At 47.2% G+C, this 15,191-nt stretch overlaps 2 protein-coding genes across 7 annotated transcripts in view; both read left to right on the top strand.

Moving 5' to 3' along the window:
- Positions 1–8,693, top strand: part of ap2a1 (adaptor related protein complex 2 subunit alpha 1) — a 29,450-nt gene extending 20,757 nt beyond the window's left edge. For 3 of the 6 annotated variants that reach the window (XM_087837321.1, XM_087837325.1, XM_087837326.1), the window contains 7 exons: positions 841–923; positions 3,083–3,171; positions 3,825–3,949; positions 5,611–5,727; positions 6,178–6,247; positions 6,985–7,125; positions 7,225–8,693. In XM_087837321.1, the coding sequence (XP_087693447.1) occupies positions 841–923; positions 3,083–3,171; positions 3,825–3,949; positions 5,611–5,727; positions 6,178–6,247; positions 6,985–7,125; positions 7,225–7,302 (703 nt within the window). In that variant the 3' untranslated portion in view covers positions 7,303–8,693. The remainder of the gene's footprint in view (positions 1–840; positions 924–3,082; positions 3,172–3,824; positions 3,950–5,610; positions 5,728–6,177; positions 6,248–6,984; positions 7,126–7,224) is intronic. The other 3 variants (XM_087837324.1, XM_087837327.1, XM_087837328.1) reach the window with 1 other exon arrangement.
- A 2,780-nt stretch (positions 8,694–11,473) lies between these two features.
- Positions 11,474–14,989, top strand: si:ch211-195b15.8 (uncharacterized). The gene is made up of 5 exons (XM_006807849.3): positions 11,474–11,636; positions 11,783–11,877; positions 12,347–12,506; positions 12,864–12,987; positions 13,843–14,989. The coding sequence occupies exons 1-5, from the start codon at positions 11,564–11,566 to the stop codon at positions 14,594–14,596; spliced, it is 1,206 nt and encodes a 401-aa protein (XP_006807912.2). The 5' UTR covers positions 11,474–11,563; the 3' UTR covers positions 14,597–14,989.
- The last annotated feature ends 202 nt before the right edge of the window (positions 14,990–15,191 follow it).

Raw genomic sequence — 15,191 nt, forward strand, 5'->3', positions numbered from 1 at the left:
GATGTGGGATCTGCTTTCCATCAGGGGAACATTCACTGTCTGATGTTGCTTTGAGTCCCTTTTGAAATCCCTGGATCTATAAAGTTTCTAGAGGAGTAGAGGTCCCATCAGCCGTGATGTCCCAGTAACAGTACATGTGCTGTACTCGTGTTCACTGAAGGAACCACGTTAGATCTGATCTTATTCTCTGTGACTTTATGAATGTTGACATTAAAGCAGTGGCTAACACATCAGTGCACCCACAGAGGTGAGTCACTTACTTGCTAAATATGAAAATTAGGATACAGTACTGTGCAAAAGTCTTGAACCAACCCCAGTTCTTTGGTGTTTGTTTGTTTTTTCCACTTAGTTTCTAAAGGCCTGTGGAAGTTTGTCTTTGGACATCAGCAGCATTCCTTTCCACTCATCTAACATTTTCACAGGAACATTTTGTTTTTACTTCTTTAACATTAACCTACGATTGATGTCGTGTACACATAACTTAGCTTTTATCTTGTTGCAGTATGTTGCCTACAAAAAATGCCAAAGACAGCAGTTTGACAGGCATAAAATAGAGTTTCTACACCAACGAGTTACAAGTACTGGACTGAATATCAGTAGCAGCAGGAAGTCCTCAGTGTACACGGAGGAGAGAGCGTCTTCTTTAACATAGTGGAGGCTCTGATGGTTTGGGGCTGCGTGTTGTTGCTGAAAAGCACCATCAGTAGATCTCTTTCCAGTTTTAAATAAAGAGGCTTTTGCACAATACTGTATAACTGATTATCTGAGTAGGATTGTTTTGTCAAATAGCTGCAGGATGTTTTGTTCTTGTCGTTTCACTGTTGGTCTTCTCCCTCCCAGGTTTGTGTGCAAAAACAACGGAGTTTTGTTTGAGAATCAGCTGCTGCAGATCGGCATCAAGTCAGAGTATCGTCAGAATCTGGGTGAGTTTACATTACATTACTTCTTATACCTTTTCCTACCAATACATGTGTGATTTAGTAATCCATTATATTTGAATGGCTATATTGTGGTGTAGCTCTTACCCCCCAGCTGTAAAAAGCTATGAGGTGTCATCACCCTGCTGGGGAGGCAGTGAGTGAGTGTGAATCTCACTAATCTCAAATTCAAAGACAGAGATTTTCACATGTATGCCACGGGTGCCTCTACTGTAGGAGGCTGCCAGTATTTTACAGCTTGAGATTATTACCTGCACGGACAAAGTGCTGAGCCACACCTCTTCATTCATGAAGGGCTTTCAGTCTCAGTGCCACACTGACAACATGAGATCAACTCAGTCTGCCTTTACCAACATCTATGAAAGAATCCGCACTGAACTTGAGTTACTGCTGCAGAGAGCTAGCTTGTGAGTAGGAGCTTTTCCCTCCTAGATCTTACACGATCAGGAGCCCAGGATCTCATCCACAAAGTAGAAGACCAGGGTCACAGGGTGCAGAGGTGTATGGTAGGGGTGGGCGATAGAAACGATATAAATTTGGCCAACGATAGAGATTTTGACTATATCGCTCTATCGCGATAGCGCATGTTGATGATGTCATCAAGCTGCGCCTGTTTTGGTCGAAAGCATCGCAGCGGCTACAACCATTATCATCTGCAAATTATGGCGACAGTCACAGCAAAGAGATGAAGCACTTTTGAAATATGGGGAAAGCCAAAAACTGCGCTTCCTCCACTTCCGTAACATTGATTCATTAATGTTGAATTCTCTGCAGCTGCTCTGTTCCCATGTTGTTGCAGTATATTAATGACTAACCTCGTATTGTGGATGAATAATCTCAGTTGTTCTCCTGACTGAAGTTTGGCTCGTGTATAGCATCCTGCTATGCGATTACATTTGTCCCTGACCACCAGAATCCCTCACGTTAACTTTTATGGAGTGGAAAAAAGTTAGCGTTCATCCTCCAGCTTCACTGTGCTAATGTTATGCTAACATAGCTGTGTCGCTAGCAAAGACGTAGCACAACATTATACACCAGCTAGTCCAACTTCAGTAACCCTACAAACGCCACTGCTGTTTAGTTTTCTGTCTTCATTTATGTTGGAAGTGACAGCAGAGCTGTACGTTTGAATTAGCTTCAAATCTCTCAGAACATGCTATGAAATGTTTATGACGCTGGGTTTCCTGAGACAGGAGGAGCTAGCAATGGCCTCCAGCGGCGGCAGATGGAGGGAGGCCAGTGATTTCTTTGACAGTGTTACTTACCTTCACGTGGCCTCAGTAGGGCCCCTGCATACCAAACACCCAGGCAGTAGGACAGCATTACTGAGGACTGGTAGAAGGCCAGCAGCAGCTTCTGGTCCAGGTTGTTCTTCCTTAGGACAGGGAGGACGTGCAGCCACTGCTGGGCTCTGTTTACGAGGTGTTGGTGTTGTGGGTCCAGCTGTGAGTTTAGCAGAAAGCTGAAGGTGGAGACTGCAGCAGACTCGTTTATCACGAGAGGGGAGAAAGCTGTCTGAAGTCCACCATAAGTTCTTTTGTTTTTTGTTCAGTTTCAGGTGATTTGCTGAGCACCAGCAGGACAAATCGTCTCCCTCCTCCTGTACGCTGTCTTATCTCCATCAGAGATGAGCACAGTGGTGTCCTCTGGGCTCAGGCCTCTTTATTTGCTGTTTGTGCATTAAACCAGCAGCCACGTTGGAAGTGCAGAGCTCTCTGTCATAGGAAGCATACTCAGCATGCTGGACAATGATGGGTGGGTGGGTCGGTGTCCAGCAGGGGGCCGAGTACGCGACCCTGTAGGGATTGAGTGGGGAGGATCTCCGGGGTTATGGTGTTCAGTGCTGACTCAGCGCTCTCAGGCTGATGCTAATGGGAAATCCACACCAGTAGATGTTATGATGAAGATGCATGTACAGATTTATATACTACATGTGAGCTTAGACATCCCATCAAGTTTCCCACCGTGGCTGCTCCATGAAAACCAGTTTCCCACCTTGTTGAAACCAGTAAGAGTTATTCGTTTCAGTTATGGCCCATCTAGTGGGCCTGGCCTGCTGTACTGATACTGTATTTATTTTGTGTAAGCCACAATCCAAGTTGATCATTGAAAGCACCTTAAAACAATGTGTGTGTCTTCCTCAGGGAGAATGTACCTCTTCTATGGTAACAAGACCTCAGTGCAGTTTGCCAGCTTCAGCACCACAGTCAGCTGTCCCGGCGAACTGCAGGCTCATATCCTTTGAACAGTTACTCAGTTACAGTTGGGGGGGCGATCGTGGCTCAAGAGTTGGGAGTTCGCCTTGTAATCGGAAGGTTGCCGGTTCGAGCCCCGGCTTGGACAGTCTCGGTCGTTGTGTCCTTGGGCAAGACACTTCACCCGTTGCCTACTGGTGGTGGTCAGAGGGCCCGGTGGCGCCAGTGTCCGGCAGCCTCGCCTCTGTCAGTGCGCCCCAGGGCAGCTGTGGCTACAATGTAGCTGCCATCACCAGTGTGTGAATGGGTGGATGACTGGATGTGTAAAGCGCTTTGGGGTCCTTAGGGACTAGTAAAGCGCTATATAAATACAGGCCATTACAGGCCATTTACTCAGTCGTAGTGTAGAAACATCCACAGCTCCCAGGACTATCATGTCTGTGTCACCGTGATGAAGGAGAGTGCAACTCACACGTGGAATCAAGGAGGGACATGTATGTTATGTATGTCATGTGTGAATGTGTGTGAATACTTATGTGTGAATACTTATGTTAGAGCTTACATGCTGTTTGCAGTAGTAGTGTCGCCTCAGGATGAGCTTGGATCCCTGGAGGCTGCAGCGACTCTATAAACCAGTGTGTGCACTGCACAGAGTCGCAGGTCTGTTTGTGTGGTTCTTGACAACTAAACACAGCTGAATGTTCAGAGCAAACCAGTGGAGCCACTGGTCGAGGGAGGAGCCCAGATCCAACAGGTCCTCAACATCGAGTGTATAACGGACTTCTGTGACGCCCCGCTGCTCAACATCAAGTTCAGGTAGGTTTGTGTGTCAGTCGCAGACAGCGGCGCGCTCGATCACGTCCCCACGATGATGTTTCGATCAGTCAGTGTGTTTGTGTTAAAGAGAATAACAAGAACCAACACTTTCATGGAGAACACTGAAACTGTTGTGTGTGTGTGTGTCTGTGTGTGTGTGTGTGTGTGTGTGTCTGTGTGTGTGTGTGTGTGTCTGTGTGTGTGTGTGTGTGTGTGTGTGTCTGTGTGTGTGTGTGTGTGTGTCTGTGTGTGTGTGTGTGTGTGTGTGTGTGTGTGTGTCTGTGTGTGTGTGTGTGTGTGTGTGTGTCTGTGTGTGTGTGTGTCTGTGTGTCTGTGTGTGTGTCTGTGTGTGTGTTTGTGTGTCTGTGTGTGTCTGTGTGTGTGTCTGTGTGTGTGTGTGTGTGTCTCTGTGTGTGTCTGTGTGTGTGTGTGTGTGTGTGTGTGTGTGTGTGTGTCTGTGTGTGTGTGTGTGTGTGTGTGTCTGTGTGTGTATGTGTCTGTGTGTGTGTTTGTCTGTGTGTGTGTGTGTTTGTGTGTGTGTGTGTCTGTGTGTGTGTTTGTGTGTCTGTGTGTGTCTGTGTGTGTGTTTGTGTGTCTGTGTGTGTCTGTGTGTGTGTCTGTGTGTGTGTGTGTGTGTGTGTGTGTGTCTGTGTGTGTGTCTGTGTGTGTGTGTGTCTGTGTGTGTGTGTGTGTGTGTGTGTGTGTGTGTGTGTGTGTCTGTGTGTGTATGTGTCTGTGTGTGTGTTTGTCTGTGTGTGTGTGTGTTTGTGTGTGTGTGTGTCTGTGTGTGTGTTTGTGTGTCTGTGTGTGTGTTTGTGTGTCTGTGTGTGTCTGTGTGTGTGTCTGTGTGTGTGTGTGTGTGTGTGTGTGTGTCTGTGTGTGTGTCTGTGTGTGTGTGTGTCTGTGTGTGTGTGTGTGTGTGTGTGTCTGTGTGTGTGTGTGTCTGTGTGTGTATGTGTTTGTGTGTGTCTGTGTGTGTCTGTGTGTGTGTTTGTGTGTCTGTGTGTGTCTGTGTGTGTGTCTGTGTGTGTGTGTGTGTGTGTGTGTGTGTCTGTGTGTGTGTCTGTGTGTGTGTGTGTCTGTGTGTGTGTGTGTGTGTGTGTGTCTGTGTGTGTGTTTGTCTGTGTGTGTGTGTGTTTGTGTGTGTGTGTGTCTGTGTGTGTGTTTGTGTGTCTGTGTGTGTCTGTGTGTGTGTTTGTGTGTCTGTGTGTGTCTGTGTGTGTGTCTGTGTGTGTGTGTGTGTGTGTGTGTGTGTCTGTGTGTGTGTCTGTGTGTGTGTGTGTCTGTGTGTGTGTGTGTGTGTGTGTGTCTGTGTGTGTGTGTGTCTGTGTGTGTGTGTGTTTGTGTGTGTGTGTGTCTGTGTGTGTGTTTGTGTGTCTGTGTGTGTCTGTGTGTGTGTTTGTGTGTCTGTGTGTGTCTGTGTGTGTGTCTGTGTGTGTGTGTGTGTGTGTGTGTGTGTCTGTGTGTGTGTCTGTGTGTGTGTGTGTCTGTGTGTGTGTGTGTGTGTATGTGTCTGTGTGTGTGTTTGTCTGTGTGTGTGTGTGTTTGTGTGTGTGTGTGTCTGTGTGTGTGTTTGTGTGTCTGTGTGTGTCTGTGTGTGTGTTTGTGTGTCTGTGTGTGTCTGTGTGTCTGTGTGTGTGTGTGTGTGTGTGTGTGAGCAGGTATGGAGGAGCTCTGCAGAACCTGACCCTCAAGCTGCCCGTCACCATCAACAAGTTCTTCCAGCCGACTGAAATGTCCTCCAGTGACTTCTTCCAGCGCTGGAAGCAGCTGAGCCAGTAAGTGTTTGAGTGATGTTCGCACACTTGTGTGTACACGTTCTACATGCTTTTACATTTGACTGTGTGGCTCCCAGTTTCTTCCATCACCCTCTGATCCTGCTTCACCTTTCCACTGGTGATGCTTTTGTTTGTAATGCAACAACAGGAAATACAGTTTGTCAGAGTGACTTGCTGATGCTGTTGATCAGCTGGCACAGCTGGGGTCACGTGACTGCAGACATGATATGTGAACCAGCTCTGAGCACGTGTGTCATTGGGGAATTTTCAGTTCATTTGTAAGGACGAGCTGTCCTAATGGCTGATGTAGCAAATGTGATACGTTACTGTGAGTTTTGCATTTGATGAGAAGCTAAACACTCGAGTGTTTGGTGGTTCAGGCTTTAAAGGGTTAACCTCTAACTCCCCTGGGCTGCACCTCTCCCATCACGTGTAACTGTCTCTCCTCAGGCCTCAGCAAGAAGCACAAAAGATTTTCAAGGCAAACCACAGCATGGACACTGAAGTACTTAAGGCCAAGGTAGGACCATGTTTGATGCGTTTGTCAAGGCAAACACTGAGGCTACGTCCACACGTACACGGGTAATTTTGAAAACTGAGATTTTCCGTTTCCGTTTTAAAAAATAATCCCGTCCACACGTAAAGGCAGAAATGAAGGAAAACGCTGCTAGGAACATGCCAAAGCAGCAGGTGGCGATATATTCCTAACCGTGCAGAAATGTTGGCCAATCAGAAGTCTAGAAGCCTCGGTGGGAAAAAGTAAACAAAGCTGGGACATAGAAGCAGAACCGAGTCGTATGTGTGGAGGGACAGTAACTGTGTGTGTATATGTAAGCATTTAAACACTGCAGAGACAATTAACAGTAACAGTATTGTAGAAATTCATTTCACCGAAACAATAACGTGGCGCACAGTGTGACGTCACAAAAGGCGCACACCTTTGACGCTGCGCTTTCTGCGTTTTTCTCGTCCACACGTAAATGCAAAAAACGGAGTTTTCAAAAATCTCTGTTTTCAGTGACCAAAAACGGCGTTTACGTGTGGACGAAAGGTGCAAACGCATAGAAAAATCTGCGTTTTCAAAAATACGTGTGGACGTAGCCTAAAGCTGCTCTTGTCTCGTGATTGCACATAGCTGTTCTGACTCTTCAGGTGTGAAACAGGCGTTTATGATGGTCTCTGTTGATGACCGAGGCTACTGCCAGATTGTCTTGTTCCTTTTTGTGACTCTTTGTGTTTGCTAATGTTTGTGTGCAGCTTCTGGGACTGGGAACGGCCCTGCTGGACAACATCGATCCCAACCCGGAGAATTATGTGTGTGCTGGAGTGATCCAGACCAAGGGCCAGCAGATCGGCTGCCTGCTGAGACTGGAACCGAACGCACAGGCACAGGTACAGGTACAGGAAGGTCCCTGTCTCGTCTAAGTGAAAAGCACCGATCGCTTGGGTCCATCACGTGCTTCCTGCTGTTTGCTCACTCTGTGTCTCTGTGTGCAGATGTACCGTCTGACTCTGCGCTGCAGCAAAGACACTGTGTCAAAGCGTCTCTGTGAGCTGCTGGCCCAACAGTTCTAGAGTCCCCGCCTCCACGTGACCAGTACTCCCACCATCCCCACCAGCGACCGCTCCCTCAGACCTACCGCACCTGTCCTCCTCCCTCCAACAGAGAATCAGAGTAAAAAACCAAGAGTGTAACCTACATAAGGGAAAAGCAGCCGCTGCCAGCAGCAGCAATATTAATGTCATCCTGTTCCACATTCTGATTCTAGTTCATCTTCTACTTGTTTATTAACATAATGCTACATTATTGTTTTTGTTGGTTTACCTGTGTAGCTGGAGAGTGTGACCAGGAGAGAGTGCATGTGGTTGTGTCTGGGGTCTCATTCTGCTCCACACAGACTGTGTGACGTACTGCTGTGTGTGAGACACTGATTCGTTTATAGCACATTCCTTTAAGACCTGCTCACTGCTCACCTGCCAACCTCTGCTGGAGTCTGTGGGGTTGGAGCTGCAGTGAGCTGGTCTAGCATTCCTCCTGGGGAGGCACAGGCTCCTCCCCTCTGATCCCTCCCCTGACACCACCAGCCGTTCGTTTCCCACACATAATGTTCTCATTGAACTTATGTGTGGGAAAATGAATGTAATGCTTTCACATTCCCATCAGCTCGTTCAGACCCGTACTGATCATTTCATCCACCGTGAACAAGCACTACGATAGCACCGAGTGAAGACGGCAGATAATCGGTGACCAGCAGCGACCCGTCCATCTCCTTGAGCGTGGTTCAGGTGCTTGTGATTGAAAGCTTGGGGAGGCACCAGCCTGCCAGGTGTGCAGAGTTTTCATTTGACTCCTGCACGATAGAAGCTTGTTTTTTAAAAGCTCATCTCAAAGTAAAACCACGCCCCCACAGATGAGACCAAATCTTTTTCAAAAGGTGTTTGAACACCACGCTTTAGTGTTCCAAGTCAGAGAACTGGCTCCCTGTTTCCCACCGCTGAAGAAGCGCAGGGCAACGCTGGGCTTGTGGGTAAGACCAGTCCAAACAGGGCCTGTGGTTTGGGCGGCTGCAGCCGTGTCGCTTTGGCTTTCTTTGGTTTTATTCTCCAAATAAATGCACAGCCAATTGGGACTGAAAACATAAATGCATGCATCAAATGTACCTGGTGGATCCCAAAGTTTGTGCTGGGACAGAGAAGCTCTCTACACATGTAGCAACATCCCAGCTGGCACACAGACTTCAGTCTGGTCAGCTTAACGTTATAGAATAGATACACAAACAGCTGACACACAAACAGCTGACACACAAACAGCTGATATTCAGAAGTTGCTCATGTCCAGCTTTGGATCTCTGAAATTTATCCACCACTCGTCCGGCTGTTGTGTCATAACCAAGCACTGATGTTCCCGGAGTCCAGAATGTTAGACACCCAGAAGTCCAACACAACTGTGTGTGCGTGCGTGTGTGTGTGTGTGTGTGTGCGTGCATGTGCGTGTGTGTGTGTGCGTGCACGTGTGCGTGCGCGTGTGTGCGCGTGCGTGTGTGTGTGTGTGTGTGTGCGTGCATGTGCGTGTGTGTGTGTGCGTGCACGTGTGCGTGCGCGTGTGTGCGCGTGCGTGTGTGTGTGTGTGTGTGTGCGTGCGTGTGCGTGTGTGTGTGTGCGTGCGCGTGCGTGCGTGCGTGCGTGCGTGCGTGCGTGTGTGTGTGTGTGTGTGTGTGTGTGTGTAACCAGGTAAGAACAAGAGCCTGCAGACATTTCTAACACGTGGTCACATGACCGTCTGTGGCTGCACGGCCATCACAGGATAGAACTTTGTAGTGAAATGTAGTGATTTTGTCATTCTGTGCGTGTGTGTACATGAGTTTGTGTGCGTGTCTATGCAGTATCCACTAGCTAATGCAGCCTCATATATTGGTGTTAGGAACCTGTCCAATACCTGTGTTAGATTACAAGATTTACTCTGTAATGAAAAAATGTGAAGTAAAATTATGCCATATATATCCAAACTGATGCTTCCTGTCTCGTCACACTGACACCATCTTCCTGTATGAATGGCAGCGAGGCACAGGCGCCACAAGCCAGTGCACTGCTAGTGTCAGCACATGCGTGGATAAATGGGGAGGGTCAGCGCTGGTGGTGCTCCTGTGTTTTGTTTTTAAATGCCTGAACGCTCTCTAGCATTCACACTGCATCAGAAAGCAACCTGGGATTCAGACCGGAGTGGGATTAAAGCGATTATGAGATCACCTGATCTACCTGCCTGAGCTACAGCCAATCAACAATCAGCTGTGGTGCTGCTGGCCAACAGTGCACATGCAGAGATGGAACAAAGTGTTTGCAAAGGAAAGTACTGACGGTTGTGAGACTGGACACTGAGGTGGGAGAGAAGAACGTATGTTTATACACTGATTGTAGACATGATGGAGATGAAGGATTACTTCTTAATGCATGCGCGTTCATCCAGCTAAGTAAATCCCCAACAGTTGATTCTGGCTGTGAGCTCAGTTCCTCGATCATTAACATGCAAAGGAGCTGAGCTCACGTTGTTCCCTCAGTGGGCTGGTTTCAGTCATGCAAATGTCCTGTTTATAAGGTGGAAACCTGCAGCTGAGACTGAAGACGCCACCTGATGATGATGAAACGTTTCTCCCACTGAAAACGTCCTGATAACAGAATCAGCTTTTGGGGATTACTTCCATCATCTTCCTGCGTTCATGAGGAGCAGCTCATGAATGACGTCCAGAGGATTAGTAAGCAAGAAGTCTGTTTGGAAAGCCAACTGGTCCAAATCCATATGGAGGTGAAGGGGTTTCTAAATGAGAAGGCAGTGGGCGACTGAAACCACACCCAAGCGATGGAGAAGGAACCAGGGCCATGTGCATTTGTGTGATTGTCTCAGCAGTCCTCAGGAAGGTTTTCCCTAAATTCTTGGGGATCAACATATTTATTCATTTGATTTTTGGCAGATGTGAGAGAAGCTTTTGCATCGATTTTGGTCTGCAGTGATTTTCACCTTGGACTCCTGTCAATGGTAGAAACTTCCACAAGTCACCTGTAACTGCAAAGGTGTCAGTCCCCTCACACAATCACGATTGTTGGCCAGGTATATGCACAAACACAAGGAGTTTGGTTCTGATCGATGGTGTCTCTCAAGCACAACAATGTAAAACAACAATATGTAAACGACACGGCACACACACAGGATTACAGAAATGAATACCACGGAGCCTGCATAAGGTGCAGTCTAGCAGTGTGACAGGTCAACTGTTTGGGAGGGAGATGGCGAGGGGAAAGAAACTTCCTGTGTCCTGGTCTGCAGCTGCACCGTCTGCCAGAGGGCAGCAGGTCAGAGAGTCTGTGTCCAGGGTGTGAGGGGTCTGTGGTGGTCTGCCCGTTTCCTGGGTACTGAGAGGTCAGCCCAAAGAGCTGATAAACCTACTCTGTGCATGTTTGACATCAAGCTCATTAACAGCAGTCACTTACTTACCCTGGGTCTACGTGCAGAAATCCTTCAGACCGGACATGTTCGGCAAAGCAAGGAAATGGGATCCAGGCTGGAGGGTTAGAGTTGCCAGAATTAAAGTAAGTGGGTATACAGGACAGCTACAAGTACCCGAGTATCTTCCAGGGCAATGGCAATCACGATGAAGATGATGACAGACAGAAGTGCCTGACATCAAGAAATCAGTAGCTAGAAAAGGTAGATCTACAGGACTCACGGAGGCTGTCAACAGGATCCAAGTTTCAGGCTGGTTGTGCAAAGGATGCTCCAGAGACGGTTCAGTGTAGTAATAGGATGCAAGCTGGGATACCTTTCACAACTTGAGGAGATCTTAGGTCTTAGTAGTATTAGGAACCTCAAACTGCACATGTTCAGGGCACAGAGTGCAGACCAGGAACAGCTAAGCTGTGCAGAACCATCAAATGCTGCAAATCAATCCGCCTGGTTTAAATTAGCATAGAAAGGTCGTAAAGAGTAGAAGAATGCAGGTTAACACCAGAGGGGGGAAGCTCAGCATGCGGACAGGCAAACCTCGGCTGGTTATCCGCCATCAAAGCCTTCAGTCTCATGTGCAGATGTGCTGCACTGTCAGAACACTTGATTCATCCTCAGGGACGTTACGTGGGTCACGGTGGCTCCACTGCAGCAGCATGAACACAAACAGGAGGTTAAAGCCTACTGCAGTGAGTACACGGGCCAGATGTGACTGGAGTGAACGTCATGTGTCTGTGCTGCTGAGGCGGCCCCACGGACAGCTGCGTCTGCGCGTGTGCGGCGGCGCAGTGATTGGCTGAAAATGACATCATCCAGTCCAGATCTATTGTTGGAAAGTTGATGAGCTCATCGTTGAGAATCCAGTGTGAGAAATACGGTGAAGAGGAAGGAGCTCGCTGCAGCGGACACCTCAGTAAGTACGGCGTGGATACAGCACGGATGCACCGTCGTGCAAAAGAGGAAACGCACACCGTGTTTGAATGTTTGTCTTCTGAGAACTGGTCACAGGACGTTTCACGCAGCGGATTTCTTTCCTACGTGTCGCCTGTGGCGCTGCAGGTATGGTCTTGTCTCGGGATACAGAGATGGAGCGGCCCCCGCTGTCCGTCATCCTGCCGCAGCTCTACCTCGGAGCAGAGAGCGACGTGACGCAGGTAGGAAGAGGACCAATATCGCAATAACAGCTCCTGTGCTATACTCTCTCACAGCACAGCAGCACATGCATGGCTGATGTGGACATTAAATAACATGAAGCACTTACAGCTGCGCATGCTCACATAAATCTGCTGCCTTTACTGAGCAGATCATTACTTCATGTGCAACATTATTATATTACCTTATTAAATGATTCAAATATTTCACAAATTACGTGTGAAATATTTTTCTTTCTTTCTTTAATTTGTAACAAATAAAAAAATAGTGAAGTATAAAGTTAAAAGTGCTCTAAACAATTACCAACATGGTTGTTCAACATTATTAGTGCATTAATATGTACACAGAGACGGATCAGTTTATATGTGAGGTAGAGCACAGACAGCCAAGTGCGTCTCACTGTGAACTCCTGTACAGCAGAAACAGAGCCCGTGTGTGCGTGTGTGTGCGTGTGCGCGTGTGTGTGTGCAGGACCAGCTGGCCTCGCTGGGTATCTCCTATGTGCTGAGTGTGAGTCGCTGCAGCCCCCAGCCCTCCTTCCTGCCTGGTTCCAGGTATCTCCGCATTCCCATTGATGACTCTCTGTGGGACAACCTGCTGCCCTGGATCCCACAGGCTCTGCATTTCATTGGTAAGGCCTCACTCACAGCAATAGAACAAGATTTCCTCAGATTTCTAATGCACGTGATCAGTAAACACCATGTTGTCATCATTGTGTTTGAACGATGCTTTACTTCTGTGACAGTGCAAGAAGTTTGCATTCAAGGCTCTATGCAGTTGGTTGAGTTAGCAGTGGCACTACGATAGCAGCTGCAGGCACATTCATTCAGAACCCTGATGCACAAGTCAAGATGTTGTTTTTTAGATTTATTTTCAATTTTTAAATATTTATTATTGAATTTTTCAAGAATGTAATTTGCAGTGTGGTTAGCTTTAGCCAGCACTTGCTCTGTGTCCCGCTCAGCTGACTGTCACTCTGTGTGTTCAGATGTAGCCGTGTCGTCGGGGGCTTCGGTGCTCGTGCACTGTGCAGCAGGAATTTCCCGCTCCCCAGCTCTGGCTGTTGCCTATGTCATGTACAGTCTGGAAATGGACCTGGACCATGCTTACAGGTATGGCTAGTAGCACAAACTCACCCCGCAGAGGGACCTGAGCTCGACTTTGTCAAATAACATAAGAACACTGAAGAAGCCTTTGATTCCCTTTCTAAAGCTGAACATGAGTTATTGAACTTACAGCTATCAGAGGTTTTCTGGCACTTTAACCACTCCGGTGAAATGAAGTTAACTCTGCTTGTGAGTTTAAGTGTTTGTGGTTTGACAGTTGGAGACTTTTACCCATGAAAGACTTTCTCTAAACGGTCCACAGCACATAGTATTCACACTTTTATCTACAACAGTCAATAACTCCAAAGAACAATGGCTGCACACCTCTCTAAAGGAACCAGTATACATAATCATGTTTTAGGACTTCTCCTCTCAAAGACCATGTTTTGATATCCATGAGTGGATCCAGATATTCCTGCCTTAACAAAGTATTTACATGCAGTTGTTGGGAATGTTTATCTTGCAGGCTGCAGTTGTTCAGAGACCTTCCCAGCTGTGTAAACCTGTCTTAATCTTGACAGATCTCCTTTATCCCATTGTTCTGAGTATCGATCCATTTCGGCTTGTCAGAGGAAACTAGCAGATGTAGTCAGTCCTGATCAATAACAAGAAGGCTTTGTGAAGTTACAAGACATTATAGCAGCTTGAACACTTGCTAAACCTCTAAGTTAGCGTATGCATGCACTCTATATAAGCATTATCGAGACATTCAGTGCACTCAGATGAGCATCTACCTGTTATTCCTGTTTACAGTCTATAATACTGTGGTAACTGTAGCTCATTGCAGAGTACCACCTAGACTCAGTGTGACGTGTGAAATACTAGCAACAATAACCCACATCCTTTCTGTCCCCTTATAAGGTTTGTGAAAGAGCGCCGGCCCTCCATTTCCCCAAACTTCAACTTCCTGGGTCAGCTGCAGCACTTGCAGGGTGCTCTGAGCCAAAAGTCGCGTGGCCACGACCTCCTCGTCCAGCAGCTGGCCAGCTGCCTGCCATCTGCTAGCGACAGTGTGAACCTCTCTCACAGCAGTCACAACAGCAACTGTCAAGCTAAGAGCGTCCCTGCAGACTCAGCTCACCACACAGACAGAGCCCAGCAGAGACGCTGGCTGTCAGACAGCACTGACAACAAGCAGCAGCAGCTGCAGACTCTTCATTTGCCTCCCTGTCGTGACCTGCAGCCTGTCCAGAAACCATCGGAAGTTTCAGCTTCCCGTCCCTGTGAGCCCATCAACCCAACGTTAAAGGCCACCCAACTACAACTCCCATCAGGCTCTGCTTCTCTCTTAGAGAAACGTAAAAGCCTTACCCTCTCTTTGACCCCTTTGGGAATATGCCCTTCCTCCACAGCAAACGAGAGGCAACAAGAAAAAATGGTCGAGAGCAGGAAGATTGGCGAGAGCGCCGAGGTGAAGAGTTACCCCGACTCCTACAGGAAGCAGCGTCTCTCTGCCAGCCAGCACAGCAGAGCTGAGGTCAAGGAAAAGGGCCTGCTCTCACCTTTCAGCGTCACACTCAACAAGCTGCTGGGTTGGGGGGAGAGGATACTGCTGGGAGGTGTTTTTGTGCACCCTGTGCAGATGGGACAGCCCGCACTACCTTACAGGTGCTGAGGACACAAGGAAGCAGGTCGAAGGAGTTATCTGTGCATGTTTGTGAGAAGAAACCAAACGACACAGCTGATGTGTAATGAAAGAACCAATTTATTTATTTATTTGTTGCAGAGTTGAATCTATGAAAATGAGCTGAAAAGACGAAAAGCACCCGTTTATCATATTGTTATGTTTATCATATTGTTATGTTTATCATATTATGTTTATCATATTGTTATGTTTATCATATTGTTATGTTTATCATATTGTTATGTTTATCATATTGTTATGTTTATCATATTGTTATGTTTATCATTACACAGCGATCCCTGTTTCTGTTGTTTCTAAATGTAGTTGTTAAAAGGCTTTTGCCACAATGGTTTGTAATGTATTTACTGACAAATAAAGAGGACATTTTAACCACATGTGATTGCCTGTTTCTCACTCGCGAGCCTCTTCACCTCAGTGAGCAGAGGGTTGCATAAAAACATAACACCAGCATGCAGTGAGCCAAGACTTGAGGTTTGCTAAATAACTATTTGACAAATATTCTTGTCCAAGCAGATCGTACCACAGTGATTTAAAAGCAAGTATATGGATAAAGGGCAGACTTTCA

The sequence above is a fragment of the Neolamprologus brichardi genome, unplaced genomic scaffold (assembly GCF_056152115.1).
Source record: "Neolamprologus brichardi isolate AB-2024 unplaced genomic scaffold, ASM5615211v1 NODE_ptg000031l+_length_7269946_cov_1, whole genome shotgun sequence".
Taxonomy (NCBI): domain Eukaryota; kingdom Metazoa; phylum Chordata; class Actinopteri; order Cichliformes; family Cichlidae; genus Neolamprologus; species Neolamprologus brichardi.